At 38.0% G+C, this 12,305-nt stretch overlaps 3 protein-coding genes across 5 annotated transcripts; 2 read left to right on the forward strand and 1 right to left on the reverse strand.

The window, feature by feature from the left end:
• The first annotated feature begins 1,633 nt into the window (after positions 1-1,633).
• On the forward strand, positions 1,634-3,131 carry LOC126632202 (peroxisomal membrane protein 11A-like). Its single transcript, XM_050302495.1, has 2 exons — positions 1,634-2,560; positions 2,786-3,131. Exon 1 carries the CDS (start codon positions 1,754-1,756, stop codon positions 2,537-2,539), a length of 786 nt encoding a protein of 261 aa, XP_050158452.1. The 5' UTR covers positions 1,634-1,753; the 3' UTR covers positions 2,540-2,560; positions 2,786-3,131.
• A 30-nt stretch (positions 3,132-3,161) lies between these two features.
• On the forward strand, positions 3,162-7,464 carry LOC126632201 (lysophospholipid acyltransferase LPEAT1-like). Of its 3 annotated transcripts, XM_050302492.1 has the most exons (10): positions 3,162-4,400; positions 4,503-4,622; positions 4,718-4,755; positions 4,875-4,939; positions 5,146-5,214; positions 5,452-5,585; positions 5,750-5,890; positions 6,044-6,107; positions 6,659-6,828; positions 6,923-6,973. In XM_050302492.1, the coding sequence occupies exons 1-10, from the start codon at positions 3,897-3,899 to the stop codon at positions 6,935-6,937; spliced, it is 1,320 nt and encodes a 439-aa protein (XP_050158449.1). In that variant the 5' UTR covers positions 3,162-3,896; the 3' UTR covers positions 6,938-6,973. The 3 variants fall into 3 exon arrangements, with proteins under 3 accessions (XP_050158449.1, XP_050158448.1, XP_050158450.1); XM_050302491.1 differs by having other exon boundaries at positions 6,659-7,464; XM_050302493.1 differs by lacking the exon at positions 6,923-6,973 and having other exon boundaries at positions 6,408-6,740.
• On the reverse strand, positions 6,960-9,244 carry LOC126632203 (deSI-like protein At4g17486). The gene is made up of 4 exons (XM_050302496.1): positions 9,077-9,244; positions 8,238-8,497; positions 7,780-8,067; positions 6,960-7,427 (listed from the first exon to the last, which is right to left on the reverse strand). The coding sequence occupies exons 2-4, from the start codon at positions 8,446-8,448 to the stop codon at positions 7,183-7,185; spliced, it is 744 nt and encodes a 247-aa protein (XP_050158453.1). The 5' UTR covers positions 8,449-8,497; positions 9,077-9,244; the 3' UTR covers positions 6,960-7,182.
• Between the last annotated feature and the right edge of the window lie 3,061 nt (positions 9,245-12,305).

Genomic DNA, 12,305 nt, shown 5'->3' on the forward strand with positions numbered 1-12,305 from the left:
ACTTTATGCTGCACGTGTGGCCTGTGCGAGAGAATCCAGTAGAAAATTTTCAGTGTTTCGAAAATATGCTCTGGATCAACAAGTGTTATAATAAAAATAGTTAATTTTTTTATAGTATTTAATCACTTGTGTCATGATATTTAGATTATGCTTGATGAGCTGAATATGATAAGTTATGATTAATTAAAATGAATTTAAGTACAGTCCGTTATTTTCTATCTTAAAAGTCTATATCAATCTAACCTTATCTAAGATCCAATAGTCCAACAAACAAACTTTAATAATTCGAATTGTATTTTTGATATATTAAAAAATCTCTGAGTATCAAGGGTCTTGGTTAATGTGCATGGAGGCAGATTCTGGATGGTGGTTTGACGAAATTCTTGGACATTGAAATGGAGGAAAGTTGGAGAAGAAAAAAAAATGAGAAATTTTTAATTATAACTGGAACACGGATGGTACATCGTATTTTTATGTAAGTGGTGAAAAATTTTATTTTTTAAGTTATTAACTTTTAACATACATATTCCACCATTTATATAATAATACATAATGTATCACTCCGTATGACGATCACACAAAAAAATCTCTCGAAAAAAGTAACGAGTATGTGGAGGAAATGAAAAAGATGAAAGTGAGGAAAAGTAAACCGGCGAGTCGGCAATGTGTGACTATGCGTGGTCGACGTATTGGGTAAGTGGTGGGTGCTGCTTGTGCAAGTTGCAAGTGCCGAGTCAACGTCTGCCAAACCAAACAAATAAAACAAAACAACACAACACAACAAAAGGACTTCACCCACCAATAATCACTAGGCTTTTTCCAAGTAGGTTAATCGATTCGACATTTTTCGAATAAGCGTCAATTATTCACATGCATATCAATCACTTTTTCACTAAAAAGTAATGTACGGTGACTTGTTCAAAGTGTGTAAATAATACCTAGTTGACATAATGCGTTTATTTAACAAATTGTGTTTCAAGTTCAAACTCTTGTCCCCTCCGTTATGAAAGACTTATACTGATGGACATAATTGATGTGTCATTTAACCAAATTCAAAGAAATATGTTGTTTTTGCATTGCATTTCACCAAATCCAAGGGTCACGAAAGAAAACTAACTCACAAATTACTTCTTAGACATGTCACGAAACTAAAATCCATCACAAATTAAGGAAACCACCAACATAAACATGAAGAAGGGGCGCCGTAAAGACTGTAAAAACAAACGTCTGAAAATCACTTCTCTTAAAACTCGAATTGTAATTAGTTAATTGGATATGATCTACAACGATCTCTTTAGTAAGCCCAATTACTCATCACAAAAGCTAGTCAGCCCAATTACTTATAACAAAAGCTCGTCCACGAAATTCTGAGAAATAAATAAATAAACAATATTTGGTGGCCTGCAAAACATAAAACTAGCTGGGAAGAGGAACCTTTCCGGATTCATTTTACAGGATCTTAAGAATTTCCACATTTTAGCTACATTATTCGGTTAATTTTTATCAGATATTATACTTGTGTTTAATTTTAAATAAAAAAATTAAATAATTTATGACTGCACGATATACAATAAATAATAAATAAGTAAGATATGTGAGGATTCCTATAATTTCATCGATCCGGATGGGATCCAAGTAGTGACGTATTGGTTGGTTCCATGGACAACGGTTTCCCGCGGAAACGGCAGCGTCTTAATACGACTAAGCAATTCCGTATCTGGTTCTCTCTCTCTCGCTCGCGCTCTGCGTTTCCATGGACTCGAAACCTTCAACAACCACCGCTCCTCTACTGAACCAGAAAAATCCTAACAATCCTCCATCGAAGCCGAAGCCAAGGGACTTCCTGAACCACCTCGAAGCCTACCTCGCCAAGCGAGATGGCGTCGACAAGCTCATCAAGATATCTCGGTACGCCACCAAGATCGTCATCGCCTCCTCCGCCCTCCCGGAAACCCTGCCCCTAACGCAGCGGCTCAAGAGCTTCGAGTCGAGCGTCGGCGTCAGTCGCAAGGCCTTCCGGTTAGGTAAGTTCGTCCAGGACGTCAACGCTCTGAGGAGCTCGACATTCGATTCGAATCAGGAGCTCGTACTCGCACTAATCGCCTACGGCGGCGAGGGACTGTATTTTTTCGTTGAACAGTTCGTCTGGCTGGTCAAATCGGGGTTGATCGATAAAAAGCACTCGCGGAATTTGCAGAAGATCAGCGCCTGGGCCGAGTTCATCGGGTACGCCGGCAGCATTTCGTTGAAATTCAGGGATTTGAATCGGATCTCGGAAGACGAAAAGTGCGTGAAATCGAGCATTGAGATCGCGATTACGAGGGGGAACGGGTGCGAGGAAGAGAAGGAGAGGTTGAGTAAATTGCGTGAGAAGAAAATGATGAAGAGGCTCTCTGTGGTTCAAGATTCGGCGGATGCGTTAATGGCGTTGGCGGATATCCGGGACGGCGGCGGACCGTTCCTGGGGCCGCTTTCGGTATCGCTGGCCGGGATGTTGTCGGCTCTGATTAGCACTCACAAAAATTGGGTGTCCTGCTGAGATTCATGGCCATTTTACAAGGTATGATTGCTGGACACTTTCTTTGTTAATTTGGTTATTAATAATTGATCAGTTTTAGAGTTTGTGCTGCAAATTATAGGGGAATAAAACTCAATACGGATTGTTACTGGCCGTGAACTCTAAGTACTCCATGTCTTTTCTTAAAGTCTTTTTTTAACTCTTCCTAAGTTTTTCTCTACCTCTTTTGTCCCGAGTCTCTGACTCAAAATCACATTTTCTAAGCAGAGCATCTGGAAGTGGTCGGTTCATATTTTCTAAATGATAAAAAATCAAATGAAGTGACAACTTATATGTAGTGCCTAACGTGAAGAACTTCAATGGATGGATTTGAATGTGTAAGTGAACCTCACAGAAGTTAGAACAACGGATCGAAAACTCTTGGTTTAGGATCTTAACATTTCGAGTTCGTTTGAAATTTTCATGTTTGGTCTGTCGTGTACATCTACATTGTCCTTGAACATGACATGTCTGAATAGTTAGGAGCAATGTAGCCGAAAACATTTGTCGAAGAATATGATTCTCGTATGTCAAATTCGACTTTGATGAGGATGAAGATCCCTTAGGGCCCCAATATCTGATTCAAGTACAACTGAATATCATCCCTTAGATCCCTTGGGACTCCCCTTGTTCCCACTCCGTTTATCGGAAATCTATAGTCGCTTGCCTTTCGGTTCACAGTTACTACCGATGGATGCAGTTTTATGAGTTCAACTAGTTAACAGAGTGGCGATTAAGTGCACTCCTCTGTCTCAGTCGATCCATCCGTGGTTCGAGTTGTCACTCCCGCAATCATCTCACTCCACGAAACATTGTTATGTCAATCTGCGACTTTGCTGTTTTGCGTCGTATACAAGTCGTGTGATAACAGAAACTAGAAAGACGCTTCAGTGGCAATATTCCGCACCGACTATGCAAAGTTTGTATGGTTTGTTGTATTGTTTTCCGTAAGACTGCGTTTGGTTGGTGAAACAATTGTTTGGGAAAGGAATGTTTGTGAGAGCAGTGTTATTTCCTTCCCCGGTTCGGAAGGTGGAAGGGAAAGTTTTGTAATACTTGTACAATGTTGCCAACGGCTATTTGGTCATAACATCGAGTAATGGGCCAAACCTACTCAATCAACCCGGCCCATTATATTTTGTGAAGCTGGGCCAATAGAGTGCAAGCCCAAATCGTATCACGACTATCCACTTCGCAACCAGAATCTTCCCGCCGGTCCGCCTTACTCCTCTTTCCCCAGATCCGCACACTCCAATACGCCATCGTTTCGATGACCCTTCCCTAGAACCCCGCCGGACTCGGACCTCCTTCCAATTAGGTTTTTTTTTTTCTTTTGCTGATGGTTTCCGAACTCCAAGGCCTCAATTCCAAACAGGCCAAGCAGGACCGCAACGACGGTCCGGCGTCCAAGGACGACTGCCCGCTCCTCAAACCCGAACCGGCCTCCTCCGTCTCCGCCGAGGAGCTCCAGGAGCTAGAGAATAAATGCGCGGCGTACGTGCGACGCGATGTGTACGGCACCATGGGGCGAGGCGAATTGCCGGTGAAGGAGAAGGTGCTGCTAGGGCTCGCGTTGGTGACTCTGGTTCCGATACGCGTGGTCCTGGCCATGACGGTGTTGGTGCTGTACTACTTGATTTGCCGGATTTGCACGCTCTTCAAAATCCCCAATCGCGACGAGCAGGAGCAGGAGGATTACGCGCACATGGGGGGCTGGCGGCAGGCCGTGATAGTCCAGTGCGGCCGCGCCTTATCCAGAGCCATGCTCTTCGTCTTTGGCTTCTATTGGATCAACGAGTCATATCGGATACCATCGGATTCCGAACCCAAACCCGCACCCCAGGTACTCTCTCTCTCTCTCTCTCTCACTGTTTCTCTCTCTAAAGCATGAAAATTGATTTCGTGAGATTTTGAGTGGTAATTTTGATGTTAAATTTTTGGTTAGGGAAAAGATGTTGCCGAAGAAAAGGAGCCTGAAAGGCCAGGGGCGATCATATCGAATCACGTTTCGTATTTGGATACCTTGTATCACATGTCTAATTCGTTTCCGAGCTTCGTCGCCAAGGTTTGCTACTCTATATGAATTTTGATTGAAAGATGATCCAATTTTATCTATGTGTTGGTTCTGAGTTTCTGTTATCCTGGATTTTGTTTGTGAAGAGATCGGTGGCGAAACTTCCTCTAGTTGGCCTCATCAGGTCGGTTGCATTCGCTTTCGCTTGCTTTAATTTCGTCATACTTCTGAAAATCTGTAGTTTTTCTCCATCATATTTACGGGAGCTAATGGAGTTCGATTTCCGATTGTTGTTTTTGACAGCAAGTGCCTCGGTTGTGTCTATGTTCAGCGAGAGTCAAAGTCATCCGACTTCAAGGGAGTTGCAGGTACATAAATTGGGGTGCTCCCTGTTTTTGATAGTTTTCTAATCACTCTCAAGGTGCACATCATAAATCTAGCGATATTTGCAGTATGCGAGGTGAAAACTATGATCAATCACGAGTGGATATGACACACGAACACTGTATAACGAGTTTTCGGTTGTGTTACTTGTATGAATGTTGTTTGATTAATAATTGGATATCATTTGCAGCTGTGGTGACTGAAAGAGTTAAAGAAGCACATCAGAATAAATGCGCCCCGCCAATAATGCTTTTCCCAGGTTATAGTTTTAAGCACTCTACTATTATAAGAAAGCCCGATTAATGATTTTTCAGCTGTCCTCGTTCTTGGATGTTCAAATCATCGTTTGTTAATTTATGTGCGTGGAAGGGAACACGAGTTTTCAACCACGCTGAAACTGGTCTGCGATTCATTTGTTAGCAGACGTGCATAATGTTGTCAGCGATGCTTATACTTCTGTTACGTGGTATTTATTTTATGGTTAATCTTTCTACAGAGGGAACTACTACAAACGGAGACTTTCTTCTGCCATTCAAGACGGGAGCATTCCTGGCAAAAGCTCCAGTTCTTCCGGTGATTCTTAGGTATCCTTACCGAAGATTTAGTCCTGCATGGGACTCGATATCTGGGGTGAGTGTTTCTTAACCAATTTCCAAGAACACGTATAAAGAAAATACATATATCATGCAGGATAATTATACATACACAAATAGTAAGAATTCAACATGTCAGGCATATAGCCTTTCGGTCTTCTGAGCTTCTAATTTTGGTTACCTCATTTACTTTATTTTCAGGTGCGCCATGTGATATTTCTTCTCTGTCAATTTGTAAATCACATAGAGGTCACAAGGTTACCTGTTTATTACCCCTCGCAACAAGAAAAAGATGATCCAAAACTCTACGCTAGTAATGTCAGAAGATTGATGGCCAATGAGGTACATGTTTCCTCCCGAAAGTATATTATGAAAGCAAAGTTTAAAGCATTTTCTTGCTTGAGAGCGTGACCATCAACTAGGTAGAGATATTAATCGTGCGAGCTCCTGGTGTTTGTAACTTGATTCCATGTGTGCTTTTTGTTTTGTTTACAGGGCAACATGACTTTATCAGATATTGGACTTGCCGAGAAGCGGGTGTATCATGCTGCTCTTAATGGTAATAATAGCCGTCCTAGTGTTTTGCATCAGAAAGAGGATTGATAAAATTCAGGGCCTCGCTCCCAAATGATATCTAGTCGCAGTTGAGTTTCGTAGTTTTCGTTCATGATTGCACTAGCCACAGTGAGGGGTGTGCAATTATTAACTTGTAATTCCATGCTTATGGAAACTGTGCCCTTTAACGCTAAAATCTTCGAAATATTTGTGTTTTCACCATGTTAAAATGCATTGCAACCCCTTTAGAAGAAACTTTGCACCTGTTGATCTGATCTGAAGCATCTCTTTCATGTTCATGCAGGTTTGTTTTCCCAATGCTAACTCGGATCGTCATCTGTATATTCATATGGGGTGTGCTATCCACACACCCCAAATTACTTCTCACACATCCTTGTTAATTTCTATCCGTTGATCTTCTTCAATTCATCCGACCCGACGGCCGAAAATTAGAATGGTGTGTGAGAAGTAAAATGAGGTGTGTGGATATCACACCCCTATTCATATATGATTCTATTTGTTATAGGCAAAAATTAAAACTGATACGGATTGCAGAAGAATTATTTTTTGGTCGGAGTAAGTTGAAACGGTATTTTTACGATGCGCGCCGCTGTGGATTTAAGCTGGCATTCTCAAAGCAGGCGTTTTCCGATTGTTGTATGATCTCAGTTAACGGAGGAGGGAACGGGTTGGCGGAAGTCGATTTATCTCGACGAGCTTGGCTGGTATATATATTGGTTGTGATTTTGTTTCACCATTATAAAGCTCTGATGTGTGACGATGTATCTCAATCTGATCCTTTCTGTTGCAAATTAACAGGTAGGTTTTGCGTAAGAAAAGTTTGAAAGATTAGAACTGATTTAGCAATACCTTCATGAATTTGTTGGAAACTAATAGTTACAACGATCACAAGCATCAGTCCACAAACCTGGGAGAACACACTCTGCGACGGAGGGAAATTCAGACTCACTCTTGGTATCGATTCTGAGAAGACTTTTCCCCCTAATTGCTACGTCATCATACTAGATACATTCAAATTACAATTGCGGGCGTAAAGAGCAAGTCTTCCGAACAGTTTCTCACCTTTCTTTCAACGAACCATTCAACGATCTTCGCAGTTCCCATGGCGGCAAGCAACCTTTCAGGGGCGACTGTAGAAATAACGAAGATGAAGATAACTGCTTCTGCCGCATTGAGATAGACGACACGCAACTGAAGGCGCTTCTCAAGCTCCTCTTGTCGCTGTCGTACGGTTGGCAGTTAGGGTCATGTTGTACATCGGAAATCTTCAGAGATTCCGGAAGTATGCAGTTGCATACTGAACCTACCACATAACAGTAGAGTTAGTTTACCTTTGCAAACCACTGTTTTTCCATCGTTCATTAGAAATTCGAATCTTGATTCGATCCCAGGTAAGACCTTAAAACATGCATGACCTAAGCCGATTTCTTAGGACGATACTATATATCAGAATGACGACTCTAATGAAACTTAAAAGCGTTGTTTCACAATGTCCGAAAATACAAAAACAGACCAGAAACTCAAACTCCAAGCTCCATACAGAAGCTCGCGCGAACAAAACAAGATCATTAGACCCAAAAAAAAGTCCTGACGAAGTACTATAGAAACTCAATTGCAACCAATACAACTGAAAACAGTGGGTGAAGAAAGGATACCAATTCTTGCCAGTCGGTTCACCCATTTAGGAATTGATTTTCCGGTGAGCCTGCGACAAATATCCCTGCAGAAATGGTTGCAGTTCTTGACAATCAGGTGATATGTATCCCCGTTGTAGCTCAAAGAATGGCGCTCCATAAACTCTCGAACCTGAGTAGGGTCCAAGCCTGTTGTCCCGATCAATATCGACCTTCTGAACTTGAACCCTGGGCATTGGCGAGGTTCAACCTCAAAAACACCACTCGTAGGATAGTCATGTGCTCCGAATGCATATTCCACACCATGAACTGCACAATGCATATGGACTATCAGCAAAACCGAACTTCACTCGATCGAAACAAACATAGAACGAAGATTAACAAGGTTATAGTAATTTGATAGAATTAAGCAAAACAAACAGAGATAAGAGTTCAGCTTGAGATAAAACACGAATTGCGTGACCAGAACGTAAGCTCACCTTCAACACCAGAGTGAAAAATTCCAAAGCCAGCCCAATAGACATAGCCATTCATGGGAGTCAGATCATATACATTGAGATAAACTGGTGCTTTTCCTGATTCAGAGCTATCCGATTTTGATTTGGGAAATAAACAAAAACGCCCTGCGGATTTGTTTTTCAATTGAAGCGGGGCAACGGATCTCCATCTCTTCTTCAATTCAAATTTCATGTTTCCTCAATAAGTAAAAACCAGAACGCACTCAATGCTTGCCTCCAGCCTGTGCATTTGGGTACACATCAAAGGCATTACCACCCAAAGGATGGAAATGCAGTGGCATTATAAACAAAAGCTCAACACAACTACATACATACAAATATTATCCTCTTTCTTTATCGATGAAAGCGTTATTTTAAACTACTCTAATCTGCGTGAATTGCAACTACTTTATTGACCATGGATAAAGGGCGACCTCAGGCCAACAAGGCTCCTGGCTTTGCGACGGTCCAGCAATATATCCAACACAACAACAGAAAAAAGGAAATTCTTTTGCGGGTGATCAAAGATAACAGGCTCCAGTGCAGATCTCAGAGTATAAAATCAGATCCAGTTTCAATTAGTAGAGAGGAAGCAGAGAAACTTTTAACCAAAATTAACAGATAAATGAGCTTTTCAAAACTTGGTCAATCATAATTCCCACTTGTTTGTTCGTTTTCCCGAGCTTTCTCAGCTACCAAACAGGACCCAGAAGAAAAATTCAAGCCCCGGAAGATACATGAACTCATAAAACGAAAATTTAAAGGAAAAAACTGGAAGAGATTGAAGTTCTTAGAAAAAAATGAACAACTGTGGGACTCACCGAATAAGAGAAGACAGCCATTGGAGGGCAGCAAAACCCAACTTCTTTCTTGAACACTAAAACAGCTGCGTTTCTGTATTTTCAGAGCTCAGAAATGCCAACAGCTGCTCTGAAATGGAAGGCCTTCGTGATCTTGCTGCAACCCCCTCATTATTATTTTTTAATTCTAAAAGAAACCTAACGAAAATGATTTGAAAAAGTTAAGTTTTAAATGAAATGATAAAATAAATAATAAAATAAATAGTATCATGATTAATTTTTTAATATAAAAATGTGATTTTTCGTTAAAGTGAACAATACCAGAAGATTTTCGTTAAAATTCTTAATTCTAAATTCGTAAAAAGTACAAAACAAAAAGAGAATAAAAAAGAAGAGTTTTAACGAAAAACTTGCGGTACAGTTCATTTTAACAAAAAATCACATTTTTACACTAAAAAGTCAATCCTGTTACTATTCAATTTACCCTTTATTTTTTTCCTTATCGTTAAAACTCAAAGTTTTCAAGTTCTTTTCATTAATTTTCTTAAAAAAAAAAGAAGGTAAAATTGCCGGAAAATCAAAATTGTAGTGTTGGAGTTGGAGGTCAGTGTGGAATCTCACTGCCTACTTAATACAAGGTCATCAGGAATAACTAATTTACGTTTTATAATATGAATATTTCAGATTTTAGTTAATCTTTTTTTTAAACAAGATGATATTTTAAAATATAAAAATATAATTGAAATTGACATATACATTCTGTTGAGTAACAGGTATGCTATTTAGTATAAAATTGATCTTATTGTTGCATTCTCTAATACAAAGTAATACTAATTGCTATGTCTTAGTATCTCACAACGGGTTCCGAATTAAAAAAAAAATAGACTAAAAATAAATTCATATTGAGTCGAATTTTAATGGATATTAAAATACATTAAGTATAGTCAAGTAAATTAAGCACCATTTTTCAACGGATTGGTGAGTCGTCGTTTTCTCCATGTATTTTCACGTGGGATATGATTGTTCATCATTTGGTTAAAGTTCAATTAAACCCATAAGCAAAATTTATAATATATATATATATATATGTATATATATGAAATAAACAACTTAGGATTCATGTTATATTTTTCTTCTTTTTTACCTGAGAGGAAAATTGGATGTTGAGGAGTCAACATCAACATGTTAACATGTTACATGTAGCAATTATTAATTGTTAATTGTCTTTTATAATATTTGCAGCCAAAAAGAGAGACAATTTGGTCAATGTGACTTGTGAGTAATTAGATTCTAGGAAAAGGAAAATTAGAATACAAACAAGACAAACCCGTGGATTAAACCATGAACTATGCTTCGTTGATGAAAGAAGAACGGCAAGTGCTACTGAAAAATCAATTACAAATGAACACGTGTCTAAATAATTAAGATTGAAAATTAGGATTGGACACTTGTCCATTTGTTATTGGTCCATTCGTTATTAGGTTTCAGCAGCACTTAGTACTTGCTGCTCTTATTTCAGCAGCGAAACATGGTTGTTAAACCACAAGTGAAATGAGGAAAAGTTTTAAGTTTATACTAAACCCCCTGATTAGAAAATAATAATACTTATTTTATGAAAACTACTTTTTTTGGAACAGAGTAATAACTTTAATTTAACTAGAAATAGTGTAATGATTAGAAAATAAGTCAATTTAAGTTGAAAGTTGAATAATTAATTTTAAAAAATTATTATCTCACAAAAAAAAAACTAACGAAAAGAACTTAAAAACTTTGAGTTTTAATGATAAAGACAATAAAGGGTAAAGTGAATAGTAACATAATTGATTTTTTAGTTTAAAAATATGGTTTTTCGTTAAAGTGAACAGTACGGGAAGTTTTTCGTTAAAGTTCCTAAAAAAAAATTAGGTCACCACCCCATTAGTTTTGAAGATTGATGACAGACATATTACCCAAATAAACAGACTTAATGAAAATGATCATCAGGAGCGCATGTTTTAGAACTACAAAGGTCAAGATTGAAAATCCAAATAACAAATCATTGCGATAACAAACACTATAATTTTCTCGACAAGAAAAAATAAACACGGTATTTCTGTAACAATCAATTTAGTTACTAATATGTGTTTTCATATAAAAAAAGAATTCACAAACTTGAGCGTAGTCATATTGACCAGAACAATATGCTTTATGTCTACTGATTTGAAGGCTTCCACGGACATCTTGTGCCGGGCTGGTCGTACTCTCTACTCAATAAATACATATCACCACTCAGATTCAACAAAAAAAAAAATATCACCATCAAATATCTAAAAATAAATAAACCAATAATAATTACCCATTTTTTTTTAAAATAAACCATAAAATAGGATAGACGGTGATAGCTTAATTATTGTTGAAGTGTTATATATATAAATGTCCCACCAGGGATTATTTGAAGTTTGAACAATGTTTTTGTTTATAACCGGATTAGGATTCAGAAACAGATGCTTTGACAAGTATTTTGATAAAAACGATTTATTTTGTAATATATTTAAACGAGATCTACATTTTAATATACTATTTATAAATCATTTATGCAAAAAAATAGATAAATTTAAAACCATTAAAACTTTATTTATAATAAAAAAATAAACTAATACGATTCTACAAAAATATATTAAATTTAAAGAAAAACTAATGAAAATGATTTGAAAACTTTGAGTTTTAACGATAATGATGAAATAAAGGGTAAAGTAAATAGTACCAGAATTGACTTTTTAGTGTAAAAATATGATTTTTCGTTAAAATAAACAGTACTAGAAGTTTTTCGTTAAATTTCTTTAAATTTAATCTAACTGTTGTATAGTTTCAAACTTTAGTAATTTTTGGTAGACGACAATCTACTGCAAAATGGGAACGCTAGAAACGACAAGCGTATTGCATGAATATAAAGCTGTCGAGTGGTACAAATAAACACGTGGACAGGAGCACAATTTCAAAAGTTTGGACCCCACCGGTCACCCGTGCCACTGTCTTATCCAATTTGGCCTTTTTTCGGGTGGGTCCCAGTCTACAGTTGCTTTCAATCCAATCGCAGTGGCAAAATGGGAAATTCACTTTAAGTTGTTCACGGGGTACGGCATTGGAAAGCTAAATGTTAAGGGCCTGGCCCAATTAAGCAATTTCTTTACTTCGGGTTTGTTTTCTTCTTTTATTTAATGAGAACTTTAACGAAAAATCATATTTTTATATTAAAAAATTAATCATGATA

Source organism: Malus sylvestris, chromosome 8 (genome assembly GCF_916048215.2).
Source record: "Malus sylvestris chromosome 8, drMalSylv7.2, whole genome shotgun sequence".
Lineage (NCBI taxonomy): Eukaryota > Viridiplantae > Streptophyta > Magnoliopsida > Rosales > Rosaceae > Malus > Malus sylvestris.